General features: G+C 43.5%; 2 protein-coding genes and 1 long non-coding RNA gene across 3 annotated transcripts; 2 read left to right on the forward strand and 1 right to left on the reverse strand.

Moving 5' to 3' along the window:
• Positions 1-4454: 4454 nt before the first annotated feature.
• LOC139561462 (uncharacterized) lies at positions 4455-8506 on the forward strand. Its single transcript, XM_071378588.1, has 2 exons — positions 4455-4978; positions 6305-8506. Exon 2 carries the CDS (start codon positions 7577-7579, stop codon positions 8381-8383), a length of 807 nt encoding a protein of 268 aa, XP_071234689.1. The 5' UTR covers positions 4455-4978; positions 6305-7576; the 3' UTR covers positions 8384-8506.
• On the reverse strand, positions 8430-9397 carry LOC139561474 (uncharacterized). The gene is made up of 2 exons (XR_011672148.1): positions 8931-9397; positions 8430-8842 (listed from the first exon to the last, which is right to left on the reverse strand). It is a non-coding gene; the product is annotated as an uncharacterized lncRNA (long non-coding RNA).
• Positions 9398-9595: 198 nt separating this feature from the next.
• On the forward strand, positions 9596-19891 carry LOC139561438 (uncharacterized). Its single transcript, XM_071378534.1, has 3 exons — positions 9596-10055; positions 10968-11417; positions 13828-19891. Exons 1-3 carry the CDS (start codon positions 9890-9892, stop codon positions 15099-15101), a joined length of 1890 nt encoding a protein of 629 aa, XP_071234635.1. The 5' UTR covers positions 9596-9889; the 3' UTR covers positions 15102-19891.
• Positions 19892-20802: the final 911 nt, after the last annotated feature.

The following is a 20802-nucleotide window of genomic DNA, read 5'->3' on the forward strand; positions in this document are numbered from 1 at the left end:
GAGCGTCTGTAAGGCCTACAGGGAGAGGTGTGAACCGGTACAGAAAACACACACATAGACCGCTGTACCACTCTGGAGGCCCTAAGGCACTGCATGAGGTGTCACTACAAACCTGGGTTCGAGCCCAGGCTGTGTCACAACCGGGAGTCCCATAGAGAGGCGCACAATTGGCCAAGCGTCGTCCAGGTTAGGGGAGGGTTTGGTCGGGGGGGCTTTACTTTGCTCATCGCGCTCTAGCGACTCCTTGTGGCGAGCCGGGCGCCTGCAGGCTGACTTCGGTCATCAGTTGAACGGTGTTTCCTCCGACACATTGGTGCAACTGGCTTCCGGGTTAACCAGGTGGGTGTTAAGAAGCGCGGTTTGGCAGGTCATGAATTTGAGAAGAAAATGGGTGTAATATATATACATTTTTAAACACATAGTTGACAAAGGTACAAAAGAGCAAAATGAGAATCTGTAAATAACTAGGTAAGATGAGAGAGTGGTGTGGAGCGTTCCTCGAATAACTTGGCAGAACCGTCTTTGTTTTGGTGACTGTCTTAGTTTGCCACAAAACCGCTGCTTACAGATGTTGCTGAGAAACCAGGGGAGACTGAAGTACTAACACTAATTGATAATTGCCTGGCAGAGGTGGAGAGCACACCTTCCTGTACTAATTGATAATAGCCTGGCAGAGGTGGAGAGCACACCTTCCTGTACTAATTGATAATAGCCTGGCAGAGGTGGAGAGCACACCTTCCTGTACTAATTGATAATAGCCTGGCAGAGGTGGAGAGCACACCTTCCTGTACTAATTGATAATTGCCTCGCAGAGGTGGAGAGCACACCTTCCTGTACTAATTGATAATAACCTGGCAGAGGTGGAGAGCACACCTTCCTGTACTAATTGATAATAGCCTGGCAGAGGTGGAGAGCACACCTTCCTGTACTAATTGATAATAGCCTGGCAGAGGTGGAGAGCACACCTTCCTGTACTAATTGATAATAGCTTGGCAGAGGTGGAGAGCACACCTTCCTGTACTAATTGATAATAGCCTGGCAGAGGTGGAGAGCACACCTTCCTGTACTAATTGATAATTGCCTGGCAGAGGTGGAGAGCACACCTTCCTGTACTAATTGATAATAGCCTGGCAGAGGTGGAGAGCACACCTTCCTGTACTAATTGATAATTGCCTGGCAGAGGTGGAGAGCACACCTTCCTGTACTAATTGATAATAGCCTGGCAGAGGTGGAGAGCACACCTTCCTGTACTAATTGATAATAGCCTGGCAGAGGTGGAGAGCACACCTTCCTGTACTAATTGATAATAGCCTGACAGAGGTGGAGAGCACACCTTCCTGTACTAATTGACAATAGCCTCGCAGAGGTGGAGAGCACACCTTCCTGTACTAATTGCTGATTGCCTTGGAGAGGTGAAACCACTCCCCCTCCAATACAGGCACTGATTACCAAAACTAGTCACACATTTCCCTGCCCCTTGATCCTGGATGTGTCAACAACTATCTGCAAATAATGAGCAGTCAGCAGCTCACACACACCAAGGCCTACTTGGTGTAGGCCCCCTAACATAGGGGGCGCTAGAGAGCGTGCTATGGAGTAGACGTACTTTGCTAGAGCTCCTCTCTATTTTGAAACAAATTAATATTTATCTTAACCTCTCACAACCTATAACTTCAGACATTGTCTGGCAATATGACAAAGGGAAAAGGCACCAAAAATGGGGCCGTAACGAACCAATTTCAACATCGCCGACCCACGAGGAGTTAGCTGAAGATGCCAGCTCCCAAGACTTCCCCACAGATTTTACTCAACGTGACATACTGGCTGCCATAAACTCACTAAGCAAGAAGGTGGACACAAGGTTGGCTGATATCTCAAAGAGTATTGGGACTTTGACTGAAACTGTGAAGGCAAGTAAGGGAAGGGTGCATGAGGTTGAGCAGACGACAGTCGATCACGAGGCCAGGCTACAGGACATAGAGAAACAGTGTGCAGCGTTCAAAAATGACAACAAAACCCTGAGAGCCCGATTGGAAATGCTCGAGTCGCATTCAAGACGCCAGAACATCCGAGTATTTGGGATCCAGGAGGACACTGAGAAAGGGAAACCCACTGAATTCGTCTCGGAGCTGATACTGGCACTGCTGGGGAGTGAACACTTCAAAACGGCCATCCTGATCGACCGCGCACACAGATCATAGGCAACGAAGACGGCCAAGGGCGCGCCACCAAGGCCATTCATTGTACGGCTGCACTATCCCCAGACCAGGGATCTCATCCTCAAGCTGGCTAGTCAAAAGTTCCCCCTTAACTACAACGGAGCCAGGGTGTCTTTCTACCCAGATCTTACTTTGGGGGTGAGGAACCAACGGAAAGAGTATGATGAATTACGCAACAAATGCAGGGCGGCCCATAGCCGGAATGGGTTCATCTTCCCAGCCCGGTTTAAGGTGACAGGCGAGGGATCAACACTTACTTTGACCACCCAAAAGAGGCCGATCTGTTCTTGTCAAGCAAGTTCCCTGGCTGAGGATACAGAACGGCTAAATGTCAACCGGCTAAATGGCCAAATACAGGCCAGGAATGTGTTTGAATTTCCTGCCTATGTCTTTTCGATCAGAAGATCAGAAATTGGGACTTATATGATGGGTGAGATGTTGTGGCTTATATAGCATTGTTTAGCCTATCATGTTTTAGCGCCACTCACCCCCTAACGTGAGAGTTCAGTATTATTTAATATTAGTTGATATGCGGAGCATCTATAGACGACGAGTTAGTTCAAGCTGTATGTCTAGACACCCTCAGGTTTGTGTGTTAGTCAAGGAGTGCTTCGTTTGGGGAAGTCACTCAGTAAAGGGACGGGGGGGGACGGGGGGGGGGGTGGTGTCTGTGTTTTATGTTCACATTTAATAAATGTGGCATGACAAGCTCCCGCACTGCGGGACGTTTTTCTTCTGGGTTTTGTATGACAGCAACAATTTGCTCTAAAATAAGAAATTCCACATAGTGACCGAGCACAGAGTAGACCTGGTGGAATAAAGATAGTCAGCTGGAACTGTAATGGCTTACGGGATGTCGTGAAACGAGCTAAGGTTTTTTTCCTCATCTTAAATCACTGGGCGCTGACATAGTGCTTCTTCAAGAAACGCATATGAAACGCTCCGCTCAGGACAAGCTACGAGTCGGCTGGATCGGTCAGATATACCAGTCTAATTGTGATGCAAAAGCGAGAGGGGTTGCAATCCTGATAAGGAAAAACATTCCTTTCGTGTACTCATCCTTGATTTCAGATCCTAATGGTCGGTATATTATTGTGGCTGGTACACTGAATTCGAAACCAATAACCTTGGTCAGTTTATATGGACCCAACTTCGATGATCCATTATTTTTTCAAAGGGTATTTAAGGCCATACCAAATATCTCGGATACAAGTGTTATTGTTGGAGGTGACTAACTGTACGTTAGATCCTCTTTTAGATAAACAGCTATCAAGGTCACTTCAACAATCAAATGCCGGTGTCTGTCTAAATACATTGATGACAAACCTTAACATTGTCGATATTTGGAGACTGACGCAACAGATAGGGGTTATTCTTTATTTTCATCAGTTCATAAATCATATTCCAGAATTGACCATTTTTTTGTTGGACTCCAAACTAATTTCAGCAGCTGAGTCGGTTACCTATCACCCTATTCTAATTACGGACCACTCTCCTCTGTCCATGGTGCTGAAACTCGACAATATGTCGACAGGTCGGCGACCGTGGCGCTTAGACGCATACCTGTTGAAAGATTAGGCTTTTTGTCAGTATTTGAAGGAGCAGATTGTCTTTTTCCTCGGAGCTAACGACACGGGGGATGTTGACGACTCCACCCTTTGGGAGTCTCTAAAGGCTGTGATTAGAGGTTACATCCTTTCTTATACACCAGAGAGGAAGAAACGCGCCAATACTAGGCTGAGAGAAATTGAAAGAGAGTTAGGGGAACAGGAGAACGTTTTTAGGATGAATTCCTCGAATACAGTCCTTGAGAAGATCACGAAGTTGAAATATGAATACAATACCATCCTTTCGAAATGGATGGGCTCTTTACTTGCTAGAACGCAACAAAGTTATTTTGAACTGCGTGACAAACTACATAAATTATTAGCAAGACAGCTAAGGCATGTACAGGCATCTAGAGCTATTCACAAAATAAAAGACAAGAAGGGCAAAATAGTAACAGATCAGCAGGATATTAATAAATGCTTTGCGCAGTTTTACTCAGAGCTATACCAATCAAAATGCGATGCTACTGATCCACAAACTATGGAACGCTTTCTCGCTGAATGTGAACTTCCTAAACTATACAGAGGGGGAGCTGCTGCACTCGATGCTGGGATAACTTTAGAGGAAATTAACACAGCGATAGCACAATTTCCAAACAGCAAGGCCCCTGGGCCCGATGGATATGTAATAGAATTCTATAAGAAGTACTGCGCCAGTCTAGCTCCACTTATGTTGCGAATTTTTAAACAATCCAAAGAAAATGCCAAACCCCCCCCAAACACTGTATGAAGCTACAATAGCACTGATCTTGACAAAAGATAAGAGATTCCATGGAGATGTCGTCTCTTCGCCCCGTGTCGTTACTCCCCATAGAAAATAAGGTGTTGACAAAGATATTGGCAAACCGATTGAAAACATATTTTTCTGACATCATACACTCTGACCAGACAGGTTTTTATCCCGGGCCGACATTTATACTACAATAGCCCTTATGCACATTCCATGATCGAAAATTCTAAACACACTTCCTATCGGTTTGGCAATTTCCGGTCAGTCTAGTTATCGACGAAATAACGTTACTACCACTATGTACTAGGTGTCTTCAGGACTTGATATACATTGAATTGTTAAATCAGCCTCCGAGACTCCAGCTAGCAAGAATGAAAAGGGGTTGAAGATGTATATAGGAAGCCACATAGACAACTATGAAGGTGAGTACCACGTCAGTGACAGATATAACGTTAGCTAGCTAATTTAACTAGTAACTGTAGCTAGCTAGTTACTTCGTAAAAGGATGTAACGTTGACAGAATCTACCTGAGAATGTGTGTATTTTCGTTAGCTTGGTTAAGTTACGCTTGCTAGCTATATTTGCTAGTGTTGATATCACAAGTTTACTGGAGAACTGAGACGAAGTAGAGACTCTGGACAGGGTGGATGAGGTTTAATTAAAAGCAATTTATTCAGAGGTAAAGATATCTGAAATAGCGTGCACGGACCCTTTCATCAAGCTCAAATGGAACTCTCCGAAAGAAGCCCAGATAACAGAGTGCATAGACATTTTATACAAAGATAGAAAGTAGGTTGAGTCTGGAAGTTCTTGTCCTCTGGTTGGTCCTGATGAGTTGGGCGAGGTCCCCTTCAGGCTAGTATCACTGTCTCATTGGCTCTGAGTAGATTTCTTTGTCTTCAGAAATGTTCAGCTAAAACAGGAGATTAGGTGTGTGCGTAGATGTTCCTATTTTGACATTTCTGTGTGTCTCTGTAAAATGTTCAGACTGAAGAGGAGATTTTGTGTGTGCGTAGATGTTCCTGTCTTATCAGTGTTTATGAAAGGTTTGCGTCAGCCCTCTGTCCTTGGGTATGTGTGTGTCTCAGTATCTCATGATATGCAGTACCAGGCACCCTTTTCTTATCAGTGTTTATGAAAGGTCTGTGTCAGCCATCTGTCTCTGGGTGTGTGTGGGTCTCAGTATCTGCTTATGAGTTTGTGAGAAACCCTGTTTGGAAAGAAGTTAGTTATAACAACGTAATAGCAAATATGCTTGTGTTATAATAAATGATATTTATTACACTAGCTAAAAATAATTGTTATTCATGTCTTCTACACAGTATCTAACAAAGATACATTGACAGGGGAGATCACCGTGAGGGCTGCCTGTCACAGGTCCATGAGGAAGAGTGAAAAGCCGCACAGCATGAGAGTAGGGAAAGGTTATAGATAGCTACTAGGGACCTTGTTAAACATCTCCTGTGAGACACTGTCATCATGGTCAAAATGTGTTGGAGACAGTGTCAACGTTTAATCTTATCAGTAGATAGATATTAATGATGGGTCCCAAACCCAATTTAGAATTGCCCACTTAACAGGTTATTTGGTAAAGATCTGTTGATGCAGTGTTTGGTAATTGTGTTACTGAGACACAATGTATTCCTGTATAGTTAAATGAGCCCCTAGTTAAGAAGACTAGAAACTACTATGTTTGTTATTTATGGGCCGCATCATTCTTGTTTCTCACTTCAGTCTTATCTTCACAGATGGTGTTTAAGCAGTCCGTACCAGTGATAGTGGTCCAAAGCCACTGCTCCTGTGTTGCAGGAAGTGATCTGTGCAATCATCTGGTGGCTCTTCTTTACCAGACAGCGCACTACTCTCAACAAAACATTCCTGCTGCACCACCAGTTCACAGCTGCACAGACACAGAACAGCATTGGCACAAGCCAAGAACACTTGTCTATCAATAAAAAAATGCACCTGAAAAGTATTCAGCCTATGTAACAGTAAATCCTTACTGATTCTATTAGTAAATGTTTTGCAGAAGTTCTCTCTACAAAGCACTCAATGGATACATGCCTGACATGGACCTACTCCGCGTCTCAGAAACGTATGCCAACTTTTCTCCACTTACTGCCCCTCTTGTGACAACAATGGAAATGTCAGCTGACGTGCACCTGGTTGAGTCCGCCTTTGGGCCAGTGCAAGCCGGCAGTGTTCTGTCCTATCAGCTTCCACAGCCAAAGACCCGGGAAATTGTGAAGATTGCCGATGCCCCTTCTCCACCAATACTTCCATTAGATGGCTACAGGCTTCAGGCTTCAGAGTGTGCTTACGTCCTTAGCCATCAGGAGCAGTTCCACCTCAAGGCATTAGAGACAACCTACGAGATGTCACACAAAGTCCAGGTCGCTACAAGGGAGCAGAGCAGCAGCCCAGAACGGCATCAGCTCAGAAAAATGAGAATAACATCCTCTCGTTTCCGAGAGGTTTGCCATGTCCGGGGAGAGACCTCAGCTGACCACCTAGCTGAGCGGATGTTCAAGGGATCTGGTATGCAAACCATGGAGATGAAGAGGGGGCCACGGAGCCAGTGGCTGTACAGGGACCTGGTATGCAGACCATGGAGATGAAGAGGGGGCCATGGAGCCAGTGGCTGTACAGGGACCTGGTATGCAGACCATGGAGATGAAGAGGGGGCCACGGAGCCAGTGGCTGTACAGGGACCTGGTATGCAGACCATGGAGATGAAGAGGGGGCTACCCATGGAGCCAGTGGCTGTACAGGGACCTGGTATGCAAACCATGGAGATGAAGAGGGGGCTAGCCATGGAGCCAGTGGCTGTTTAGGGACCTGGTATGCAGACCATGGAGATGAAGAGGGGGCCACGGAGCCAGTGGCTGTTTAGGGACCTGGTATGCAGACCATGGAGATGAAGAGGGGGCCATGGAGCCAGTGGCTGTACAGGGACCTGGTATGCAGACCATGGAGATGAAGAGGGGGCCACGGAGCCAGTGGCAGTACAGGGACCTGGTATGCAGACCATGGAGATGAAGAGGGGGCTACCCATGGAGCCAGTGGCTGTACAGGGACCTGGTATGCAGACCATGGAGATGAAGAGGGGGCTACCCATGGAGCCAGTGGCTGTACAGGGACCTGGTATGCAGACCATGGAGATGAAGAGGGAGCCAGTGGCTGTACAGGGACCTGGTATGCAGACCATGGAGATGAAGAGGGGGCTACCCATGGAGCCAGTGGCTGTACAGGGACCTGGTATGCAGACCATGGAGATGAAGAGGGGGCTACCCATGGAGCCAGTGGCTGTACAGGGACCTGGTATGCAGACCATGGAGATGAAGAGGGGGCTACCCATGGAGCCAGTGGCTGTACAGGAGTACTGCACACTGAAGAATGTTAACTTCTTTCCGTGTGGCTTCGTAGTGCACCCAGATGCTCCGTGGTTAGGATCCTCTCCAGATGGCATCATATTTGATCCCAGTGTGAGACCACACTTTGGACTCTTAGAGGTCAAGTGCCCAAATGTACCAAGTTATGTTGACTGCCCTTACCTGAAGATACAGAATGGAGAGCTGAAGTTGAAGAGATCTCATGCTTACTACTGGCAGGTGCAAGGTCAAATCCTTCTCACAGGTTGTAGCTGGTGTGACTTTGTCAGCTGTGCACAGGAGGACATGCTAGTTGAAAGGATATATAAAGATCTACAGGTTTCAAAAACTATAAGAGAGAAGGTTGACCACTTGTATTTTTACCACAACTTGCAGAAGTGTCTCTCGCACCTGAATGGATCCCCTGCATGGGTGCCAAGTTTAGTGGTTTTATGAAAAATAAGTATTGATGTTCTTGTGAAGAAATCTACAGTAGAATAGATTTGTTTAAAAAAATGTATTTCAGCAAATGTTCAACAGTTCAGTTAATCAATTAAACATCTCTGACATTGTATTCAATCTTGCATTCTGGCTATTCTGTGTTTACTTGATTTCTTTCCCCCGCCCCTGTTACTCATTGCCTAATTAAAGCCAATACAAGCTCCACACAAACTGATATTCACTACAACACAAATGATTGATACATGCCGTAGATAAACAAATTATTGTTTTGCTGCTAACAAATAAACACATGTACATTTACACTGGCTTAGCCCATGCTCTGGACCGGAACAAAGACAGCACAGTCCATTGGCAGCGCACCTTGTTCTTCATCCCCCTCAGTCGGAGCAGGAGGTTTCAGTCTTCTTTCCCAAGCACCAGGTCTCTTTTGAATGTGCCAGTTCCACGCGAAGCCTGTAGGAACAACACCTCTTTTTAGGAATTGTCGCCCCCCAATTTTTCCCTCAACAAAGTCACTGTCGACGAAATGTGTACTACACACCTTTGTGTGTTTGGTGACAGCAAAGTTGTCACGACGTACTGCCACCAACCACCTTTTCTTCTGAGCTCTACATCGACTGGGAAACGATGGAAGCTCACAATACCATTACATTTGGAAGAAACTGAACACGGAGGCACTGAACAATGTTCATTGGCACCTCCTTCGCCTCCTGTAATTTAAACGTAGTCATTGCGAACTATTTCAGTCAGAAAAGCATCGGCGACAGTTAGCTAGCTAGTAAGCTAATGATAAAAACAATAGCAGAACTCGCTCCGGAAGTCATCAACCCGGTCAGAAGTAAATTAGACCGTTGGAGGCGGTATAATGCACAGAGTCTATTTGAGACGCCTTTTCAACGTAATGTATCATGACCATAAAGTTGAGGCAGTGGTAATAGCTCTTGACGCAGAGAAGACATTTGATCATATTGATTGGAAGTATATGATGTCGGTTCTGGAGCATTTCGAGTTTGGAAATTAATGTATTAATTGGATAATAATTATTTATGCACACCCAATGGCGTCCGTGGTAACCAATCAGGAAACGTCGCAGTCATTCCGCCTGTTCAAGGGCTGCCGACAGGGGTGCCCTATTTCACCTGCTCTCTTCGCTATAGCCATGGACCGAAAGGTTGCTGGATTAAATCCCAGAGCTGACAAGGTTAAAATCTGTCATTTTAAACAAGCCAATTAATCCACTGTTCCCCAGGATGCCGTCATTGTAAATAAGAATTTGTTCCTAACTGACTTGCCTGGTTAAATTTAAAAATAAAAAAATGTCTGTACCTTGTAGTTAACGCTCCATCTACATAGAGGCGCTGTGTTTATGGGTTTGCCACCCTCTGATACAGGCGGAAGTGAGCTTGCGAGTGGACTTTTCTTTCTTGTGAACACCGTTCTTTCCTCGTGGAAGAAGCTACCAGCTGAATAGCTAACTAAGTAGCTACCAGTCAACTTAAAATGTCTAAACAACAGTGGTTTCATGTGTTTTTAAATGAGCGCTTAACTGCGGCTACTGTGGAGATTTTCGGGGAAGTTGAGAAAACGGTACTAAAATACCAAGAGGAGAATGATCGGCTACGGAGACTGCTGCTGATCACATCGGAGGTTAAACTATGTAGAACAGGTACGTATGTACAGTGCATTCGCAAAGTATTCAGACCCCTTCACTATTTCCACATTAGGTGAAAAATCTGTCGATGTGCACTTGAGCAAGTTACTTAACCCTCATGTCTCCTGTAATTGCTGGAGATAAGAGCGTCTGCTAAATGACTAACATTTCAAGTGTAATGTATTGTACTTTTGCAGTAATTTTTTACATTGTAAATAAGAATATATGTTTCTGAACATTTATACATTCATGTGGATTATACTATGATTATGGATAATCACAAATAAATCATGAATAATGAAGATAATTTCCGTCAAAATCAGGAATAAAGATCATAACCCCCCCTCCCCAATAACAGGGGAGGTCAGCATTTTTTTTGGGGGGGGGGGGGGGATGATGGTCATCTTTGTTTCTTTTAACTTTCTCACTTGTCGTCATTGAAGATTCATTCATTATTGTCCAGAAACAGATTATATTGTATTTACAATAAAAGGGACTCCAAGCTTATAGAATACATTATTCACCATTCACTTCCTATTGGGCAAAACCCACAACACAACCAAAACAAACTGCAAATGCATTCAACAAGTTTGTGGTTTCACAAGATTAATGTGTGTAAGGAATATGGGATCAAATACTACACTTCTGACTACTGTAATATACTACGTTAATTTATCCAAACGTTTATGACTTCTTCACGTTGGGGGACTAGATACATAAAGTGCTTTGATTTCTAAATGGTAAAACAGATATTATGAAAATTCCCTCAAATAAAAAGTGACATTCTGTACTGTCACCTCATATTAAACATTTGATCTCAAATCCCAAATTCTGGAGTATAGAGCCACATTTGTAAATGTTAGTTTCACTGTGTAAATAAATACATAGGGGAGTGTAAACCTCTGCTCCTCCTCTCCTTCCCTCCAGACTCCCTGCAGCTCTCTGTCTCTGAAGAGGAGGTTCCCCCTGAGCAGCAGCACTGTGAGCAGGAGTGGAGCCCCAGTCTGGGACAGGAGGACCCAGAGACCATACAGATTAAAGAGGAACAGGAGGAAGTCAGGACCAGTCAGGAGGAAGAGCAGCTTCAAGGGCGCTTTGATACCAAAGACTCCATATCCACTCCTTCCTGTGTGAAAAGTGAATGTGATCAGGAGGACCCATGTCAAGAAGCCGTACGAGCTGAATACCCAACTCTCAGTCCACTGAAAACATCTAAACTACAGTTGTTCTGTGTGTTTTTAAATGAATGTTTAACGGCATCTGCTGCTGTGGAGATTTTTGGTGCGGTTGAGGAAACTGTAGCAGAGTACCAGGAGGAGAATGATCTGCTACGGAGACTGCTGCGGATCACACCAGAGATAAAACTATGTAGAATAGGTTAGTATGTAGATCTAATACCTAGCTAGCTACTGTTCTACTTAGTTAATAAACTGTTTCTGGTAACAGGGATCTCCATTACATCCATTTTTAAAGAACAGTTTATAATATAGCTAAGATTCACCAGCCATAATTAAAAAGTTATCTGTCAGGAAAAGATGATTGAAATAGCTTATATAGCACAGCCTCTCTGACTCCAATGCATTTCATTAGAGATGGTGAGTACGTTTACGTTCACACTAGTAATTCAATATTACATTGATGATGGCAGTAGGCAGAGTACAGCTTCAGTCCTGTAGACCCCTGACTCTGCTCATCTTAAACGCTGTGAGGTCATAATAGAAGTAAGCATTAGAGGTCGACCGATTATGATTTTTCAACGCCGATACCGATTATTGGAGGACCAAAAAAGCCAATACCGATTAATCGGCCGATTTTTATATATATATTTGTAATAATGACAATTACAACAATACTGAATGAACACTTTTATTTTAACTAAATATAATACATCAATAAAATCAATTTAGTCTCAAATAAATAATGAAACATGTTCAATTTGGTTTAAATAATGCAAAAACAAAGTGTTGGAGAAGAAAGTTAAAGTGCAATATGTGCCATGTAAAAAAGCTAACGTTTAAGTTCCTTGCTCAGAACATGAGAACATATGAAAGCTGGTGGTTCCTTTTAACATGAGTCTTCAATATTCCCAGGTCAGAAGTTTTAGGTTGTAGTTATTATAGGAATTATAGGACTATTTCTCTCTATACCATTTGTATTTCATAAACCTTTGACTATTGGATGTTCTAATAGGTACTTTAGTATTGCCAGCCTAATCTTGGGAGTTGATAGGCTTGAAGTCATAAACAGCTCAATGCTTGAAGCATTGCGACGAGCTGCTGGCAAAACGCACGAAAGTGCTGTTTGAATGAATTCTTACGAGCCTGCTGCTGCCTACCACCGCACAGTCAGACTGCTCTATCAAATCATAGACTTAATTATAATATAATAACACACAGAAATACGAGCCGTAGGTCATTAATATGGTCAAATCCGGAATCTATCATTTCGAAAACGAAACGTTTATTCTTTCAGTGAAATACAGAACCGTTCTGTATTTTATCTAACGGGTGGCATCCCTAAGTCTAAATATTGCTGTTACATTGCACAACCTTCAATGTTATGTCATAATTTTGTAAAATTCTGGCAAATTAGTTTGCAATGAGCCAGGCGGCCCAAACTATTGCATATACCCTGACTCTGCGTGCAATGAACGCAAGAGAAGGGACACAATTTGCCTAGTTAATATTGCCTGCTAACATGAATTTCTTTTAACTAAATATGCAGGTTTAAAAAAAATATACTTGTGTGTATTGATTTTAAGAAAGGCATTGATGTTTATGGTTAGGTACATTTGTGCAACGATGGTGCTTTTTTCGCGAATGCGCTTTTGTTAAATCATCCCCGTTTGGCGAAGTTGGCTGTCTTTGTTAGGAAGAAATGGTCTTCACACAGTTCTCAACGAGCCAGGCGGACCAAACTCCTGCATATACCCTGACTCTGTTGCACAGAACGCAAGAGAAGTGACACAATTTCCCTAGTTAAAAGAAATTCATGTTAGCAGGCAATATTATCTAAATATGCAGGTTTAAAAATATATACTTGTGTATTGATTTTAAGAAAGGCATTGATGTTTATGGTTAGGGACATTGGTGCAACGACAGTGCTTTTTTTGCGAATGCGCTTGTTAAATCATAGGTTTGGCGAAGTAGGCTGAGATTCAATGATAAATTAACAGGCACCGCATCGGTTATATGCAATGCAGGACAAGCTAGATAAACTAGTAATATCATCAACCATGTGTAGGTAACTAGTGATTATGTTAAGATTGATTATTTTTTATAAGATCAGTTTAATGCTAGCTAGCACCTTACCTTAGCACCTTACCTTAGCACCTTACCTTGGCTCCTTGCTGCACTCGCATAACAGGTAGTCAGCCTGCCACACAGTCTCCTCGTGTAGTGCAATGTAATCGGCCATAATCAGTATCCAAAAATGCCGATTACCGATTGTTATGAAAACTTGAAATCGGCCCTAATTAATCGGCCATTCCGATTAATCGGTCGACCTCTAGTAAGGATACGATGATCAAAACATCTAGTTTTCTGAGCATTCTTTCACATTATTAGGACGTGTACAAGCTTTATTAAAATATCAAGTTTGGGAGCAGTAAAACTATTTATCTGTATTGCACATTATTTTAGCTCCTGTTATTATTTAGGATCAATACCAGTAAAGACATTTTCAATTACAAAATCATTGAGATCTATAATTCACATTTGTGATTCAAGTGTTCTATTTAATTCTGTAGTATATAAATAACCTCTGCTCCTCCTCTCCTTCCCTCCAGACTCCCTGCAGTTCTCTCTTTCTGTCTCTGAAGAGGAAGTTCCCCCTGAGCAGCAGCACTGTGAGCAGGATTGGAGTCCCAGTCTGGGGGAGAAGGACCCAGAGCCCACACAGATTAAAGAGGAACAGGAGGAAGTCAGGACCAGTCAGGAGGAAGAGCAGCTTCAAGGGCTCGTTGATACCAAAGACTCCCTATTCACTCCTTCCTGTGTGAAAAGTGAATGTGATCAGGACCCACTTTGGTCCTTGACTCTTCCCCAAACCCAGACTGTGGAGAACAGAGAGAGTCACTCTAAACCAGTGGATCTCACACCTTTTGTCACTGTGACCCACATTAAGGGTCTCTACATTCCCTGTGACCCTCCAGATAATCAAAACAATGCCTCCACCCACAGTTCAGCTGTATGCAGTGACCCAGTCGGACTTGACAGCAGTCCACCATTGGATCCCAGTCCACCATTGGAGAAACACTGTTCAAAACCCAGCACCACGTCTAGAAAAACTCACCACTGCCGTGACTGTGGTGCAACATTTGCTCTGAAAGCTGACCTGCAGAGACATGTGACTCTCTTCAGTAACAGACCCAGTGAATGTAGTTCCTGCCAAAAACGCTACAACTCCACCTGTAAACTGAAGGCCCATGTCCGACTCTGTCACGGTGGGAAACCCTGCACCTGCCCTGTTTGTGGAAAGACCTTCAAACACAAAATAGTTCTGTCCAGGCACATGAGGATTCACACAGGAGAGAAACCATTTAGCTGTGGTGACTGTGGGAAAAACTTCCGTCTGAAGGGGCATCTAACCACTCATAAACTGATTCACACAGGAGAGAAGCCATTTATCTGTGGTGACTGTGGGAAAATCTTCAATCGCAAGGCGACCCTAACCAGGCATAAACTGACTCACACAGGAGAGAAGCCTTTTACCTGTGGTGACTGTGGGAAAATCTTCAATCGCAAGGAGAACTTAACCAGGCACAATTTGACTCACACCGGAGAGGAACCATTTAGCTGTGGTGACTGTGGGAAAAACTTCCGTCTCAAAAAGAACCTAACCACTCATAAACTGATTCACACAGGAGAGAAGCCATTTATCTGTGGTGACTGTGGGAAAATCTTCAATCGCAAGGCGACCCTAACCAGGCATAAACTGATTCACACAGGAGAGAAACCATTTAGCTGTGGTGACTGTGGAAAGAGTTTTATTTATAAGAGGGGCCTAACGAGACATAAACTGATTCACACAGGAGAGAAACCATGTACCTGTGGTGACTGAGGGAAAAGCTTCAATCGGAAGGGGCACCTAACCATGCATAAACGGACTCACACAGGAGAGAAACCATGTAGCTGTGGCGACTGAGGGAAAAGCTTAAATCGGAAACAACATGGCTGCTCAGTCTGTGATAAAATATTAATTCAGAAGACTAATCTACTGACTTGAAAAACATCCACAAAGAAAGTAAATGAGGACACAGAGAGGGGACTAAGAGAGTATTGAGATACACCTGTGGACCAACTCTAGCTGGTCCTCCTGATCCTGCTCAGTCCAATGTCACAGGAATGATATAATGGGGCTGTTGTCTGAACCTAACAGGTAATGTTGCTACTCTTTGTGTATGAAATGGACAATCTGCAGTTCAGACAACAACCACTTGTTAGGTGAACAACTGAGGGATGGTGTTGGAGAGTTGTGAACACTCAATGTCGTAGTCAGATATGGATACAAGATGTCCAGATCTGATGCAGGTTTCCCAATAGGCGGCCCGTTGGTGGTTTTATTTGGTCCCCAAGTTTTCTGAGCAAAACAAGATAATCTATAGAATTTGTGTATTTATTTTTTGTTCATTGTTGGACATTTTAAAAATGTATTTAGGGAATATGTTCCCAAGTATTCGCACATGTAAATAGATTTACAGTATCAGTCAAAAGTTTGGATACACCTACTCATTCAAGGGTTTTTCTTTATTTTTACTATTTTCTACATTCTAGAATATTAGTGAAAACAAACTATGAAATAACACATATGGAATCATGTAGTAACCAAAAGTGTTAAACAAATCAAAATATGTAATATTTTAGATTCTTCAAAGTAGCCACCCAGATGTATCTGATCTCAAGAAATTGTAGAAAACATCCCCCTTATACAATCAATGTGAGCATTACATAACCAGGGGAGTAGTGATTGGATAAGGGGGATGTTTTGTAACTAGGGGAGTAGTGATTGGATAAGGGGGATGTTTTGTAACTAGGGGAGTAGTGATTGGATAAGGGGGATGTTTTGTAACTAGGGGAGTAGTGATTGGATAAGGGGGATGTTTTGTAACCAGGGGAGTAGTGATTGGATAAGGGGGATGTTTTGTAACTAGGGGAGTAGTGATTGGATAAGGGGGATGTTTTGTAACTAGGGGAGTAGTGATTGGATAAGGGGGATGTTTTGTAACTAGGGGAGTAGTGATTGGATAAGGGGGATGTTTTGTTACTAGGGGAGTAGTGATTGGATTAGGGGGATGTTTTTGTAATTAGGGGAGTAATGATTGGATAAAGGGGATGTTTTGTAACTAGGGGAGTAGTGATTGGATTAGGGGGATGTTTTTGTAATTAGGGGAGTGGTGATTGGATAAGGGGGATGTTTTGTAACCAGGGGAGTAGTGATTGGATAAGGGGGTATTCCTGTATTGTGTGAATCAGATGTAACTGGTTGTGGGAGGAGTTTACAAGCGAAGCTGGACTGTATATAAGTCATTGTTGTTAAGTTATTTGTCTTTGTCTGCAGACGGCCTGTTTTTAGAACCTCTCTCTCTCTGGGGCCTTTTTGCTAAATATTCTACTGCTGTATTTTGTTGTTAACTTTTTCTGAATTCTAAGACATCAGTTAGAGGTAAGCTTCTGCTTTTTACCCACACGTGCAGGGTCATATAATTAGTATTTTTCTTTAGGAACAGGATTGTGTTTCCTGGAGGTGGAGAGCTAGAGAATCCATAGGATGTGTAGACTGATTATAAAGGGCTTTGCTTGAATAAATACTGGCTGTGCATTTCCTCTGGAAGGGCCACCGACCCAAATAGACCAGAGGGTTTCCTCTTTGTTACTGTGTTGGGTCCATGCTTTGGGGTGTGTATGAAAATGTCTCAGCATGACAAGGTGAGTATACCTCTTTCGTCTCATGGGACACTAGGTCCCATTACGGCGAGGAACTCCTGGTCCACGGGTGAAGGGTTTGTGACGCGCATCCCTGGGTGTAAAACAAAGGTATTTATTTAATAATAAACAGTTGCCGAGCGGAGAAATTATACACCCCCTCAAGTTCTCCTGGTCTTATTGCCCTAGGAGATCCTGATGAACTACGACTCCTGATAGCTATTCCCAAACTGGGGTACGCGCAATGCCGTCGGGGGTACGCCAAATAAAAATGTGATACACTTATATATAAAAAAATACAAAAAATCTATTTTTTTCCCTTCACATTTTCAAACAGTACAATTTATATTTTTCCAATGGGGCTATTCAGTTGGGTGAGGTTTTTTTCTCACCTGAGTAGACTCGTTTCACTGCCAAAAATAAAATTCAACTATCTAGTGTTCAGCAAAATAACAACACAATGTCAAATACAGGTAGCCTAGTCAAATAATTAACATCCAATCACCAATAGCCGTTACTCTCTCGTGGGAAACCTTCACTCTTGCGCAGACATTTAGAAACAAAACATGACAATTTGAAAAATAAGCTACAGGAGTTTTTGGAGCGAGAATAAAGACGACTTTCAAGTAGCATGACACGTATAAAAGCAACAGATACCATTACGAAGGGGCTAGAAGAGTCTTATATGGTGAGCTTCCTAGTGGCTAGGACAGGCAAGTCCCATACTATCGTGGAGGACTTCATTCTTCCTAGCATGAAAACTAAATAGAGGCACAGAGGCACTCTTAAGGATCTGACCCTTTTTTTCAATTTTCGCCTAAAATGACACCCAAATCTAACTGCCTGTAGCTTAGGCATTGAAGCAAGGATATGCATATTCTTGATACAATTTGAAAGGAAACACTTAAGTTTGTGGAAATGTGAAATGAATGTAGGCGAATATAACACAGATCTGGTAAAAGATAATACAAAGGAATAACCAACCGTTTATTTTTTATTTTTATGTACCATCTTTAAAATGCAAGAGAAAGGCCACAATGTATTATTCCAGCCCAGGCGGAATTTAGATTTTGGCCACTAGATGGCAGCAGTGTATGTGCAAAGTTTTAGACTGATCCAATGAACCATTGCGTTTCTGTTCAAACTTCTGTATCAAGACTGCCCAAATGTGCCTAATTGGTTTATGAATACATTTTCAGGTTCATAACTGGGCACTCTCCTCAAACAATAATTATTTCACTGTAATAGCTACTGTAAATTGGGCAGTTGTCACAACCTGGTCTGTTTCACCTGCCTTTGTGATTGTCTCCACCACCCTCCAGGTGTCACCTGTGGTGACGTTGTATTAGTTAATGTGACGACTGTTGCTCATCGAATGATTAAAGGTTTCTAATTGCGTGATTACCTGAATCAAGCAATTATTAACTCATTAACCTGGGGCACCATGGGAAAATTTAGAGTTTCTATTTCCCAAATTAACTTAAAGAATATCAGAATATCGATTTTACAACAGTCGCTAATTAATCAGTTACCTCTACAGTCTCGTTCTGAACGTTGCATAATCCGGGAATCTGCACGGACCCGGGTCTCACCAATGAGTTCATACCACACCAATCTTAGTTGAGTATTTATTTACTAGAAAGCTAAAATGATGATAAAATATACACATACACAAAAACACATTCTAGGCTATTGATTAGAACTTAGTATAACGGGCCAACACACTATGGCGCGTGTTACCCAAAATGGGGATTTAAAAGAGAGAGAAAAAGTGAAAGTACACGAGAGAAATATACATTTGAGTGCATTTGTCAGTTATGCTTATTTTAACTGTTTCCTCGCCCTTGCTCTGGAAGGGGTCTTCTGAGGGCAGACAGCTCTGTAGCTCAGAGCTCACAGCGTAGGAATAAAACAGTGTAGATACCACGATTCGATGGAGAGTGGAGGCTAGGTGGTACGGCTTGAATTCACCCGCTTAGACACAGCTACTCATCAGTAGCTTGGGTAGAAAAATATTTCTTTGTCTTCAACCTTGGGTTGAGTTTTGGGTTCGTTTACTTTTTTAGACCTCAGCTGCAGCTTGGGTCACTTAGTCTGATATGTTAATTCTTCACTCACAGGTTTTATACCCTCGGGTCAGAATTGGGCGTAACTGCCTTTAGGGCAATTCTCTGGGCGTACCAAGTTAAGAGGCAAGATTCAAATTCAATTTTAGACAACTAACTTCACATTTCATCTTTACCAAAACATTCTCTTTGATTTGGACATTTTCCACACAACGTACAATGTATAAACATCAAACATATACTAGGAAAACTCGTAACGTTACAATGTTTTCGTAATAACGTCATCTATTAACCTTTAATAACAAAACAAAAATGACATACATTTTCATAGTCCATCTATCGTCATGACCACCATTGTGGCTGACGGAAACCATTGTTCCAAAGTCCCTTTATTTCATGTTTAATGTTCTGAGGCTGGTTCTCCATAGGGAGAGGACAAAGGAATTTTGTCTGTGGTCTAAGATTTACCATGGGCGTGAGGGGTCATAAAACCCCCACATCTTCCTATCCCTTGAGATCCCTTCTCCTCTGGTGGGGATGAAATCTCTCTGCAGGATTGTGGTCATTGGTAACCTGAGCCGAGCAGGACAGTCATGACACACCCATCTTCCCCATTATTCCCTGGGTATTTATACATGTGTTTTCTGTCTGTGCCAGTTTGTCTTGTTTGTTCAAGCTAACCAGCATTTTGTCTCAGCTCCTGCTTTTCCCCAGTTTCTTGTATTCTCACCCTCCTGGTTTTGACCCTTGCCTGTCCTGTCTCTGAGCCCACCTGCCTGACATCCTGTACCTTTGCCCTACCGACCTCTGCCTGACGTCCTGTACCTTTGCCCTACCGACCTCTGCCTGCCGTCCTGTACCTTTGCCCTACCGAACTCTGCCTGCCTGCCGTCCTGTACCTTTGCCCTACCGACCTCTGCCTGACGTCCTGTACCTTTGCCCTACCGACCCCTGCCTGCCTGCCTGCCGTCCTGTACCTTTGCCCTACCGACCCCTGCCTGCCTGCCTGCCGTCCTGTACCTTTGCCCTACCGACCCCTGCCTGCCGTCCTGTACCTTTGCCCTACCGACCTCTGCCTGCCGTCCTGTACCTTTGCCCTACCGACCCCTGCCTGACGTCCTGTACCTTTGCCCTACCGACCCCTGCCTGCCTGCCTTGATCTGTATTTGCCCCATTTGGGATTATTAAACTATTGGTTGTCCGACGTGGTCTGCATCTGGGTCTTACCTTCATATCTGATAACAGTGCAGTTAGATTAAGAACAAATTCTTATGTACAATGACGGCATCCTGGTAGAAGGACAGATTTTAACCTGGTCAGCTCTGGGATTCGATCCAGAAACCTTCCGGTTACTGGCCCAACACTCTAACCACTAGGCTACCTGCCACCTCTACACTCTAACCACTAGGCTACCTGCCACCTCTACACTCTAACCACTAGGCTACCTGCCACCTCTACACTCTAACCACTAGGCTACCTGCCACCTCTACACTCTAACCACTAGGCTACCTGCCACCTCTACACTCTAACCACTAGGCTACCTGCCACCTCTACACTCTAACCACTAGGCTACCTGCCACCTCTACACTCTAACCACTAGGCTACCTGCCACCTCTACACTCTAACCACTAGGCTACCTGCCACCTCTACACTCTAACCACTAGGCTACCTGCCTCCTCTACACTCAACCACTAGGCTCTTGCCGCCTCTACACTCTAACCACCAGGCTACTTGCCACCTCTACACTCTAACCACTAGGCTACCTGCCACCTC

This window comes from Salvelinus alpinus, chromosome 31 (assembly GCF_045679555.1).
Source record: "Salvelinus alpinus chromosome 31, SLU_Salpinus.1, whole genome shotgun sequence".
NCBI classification, from domain to species: Eukaryota; Metazoa; Chordata; class Actinopteri; order Salmoniformes; family Salmonidae; genus Salvelinus; species Salvelinus alpinus.

Coding starts and splice junctions, on each gene's coding strand:
- LOC139561462 (XM_071378588.1), top strand. CDS start 7,577: ATGCAGACCATGGAGATGAAGAGGGGGCTACCCATGGAGCCAGTGGCT.
- LOC139561438 (XM_071378534.1), top strand. CDS start 9,890: ATGTCTAAACAACAGTGGTTTCATGTGTTTTTAAATGAGCGCTTAACT. Junction 10,056..10,967: donor GGTTAAACTATGTAGAACAG/GTACGTATGTAC, acceptor CCTTCCCTCCAG/ACTCCCTGCAGCTCTCTGTC. Junction 11,418..13,827: donor GATAAAACTATGTAGAATAG/GTTAGTATGTAG, acceptor CCTTCCCTCCAG/ACTCCCTGCAGTTCTCTCTT.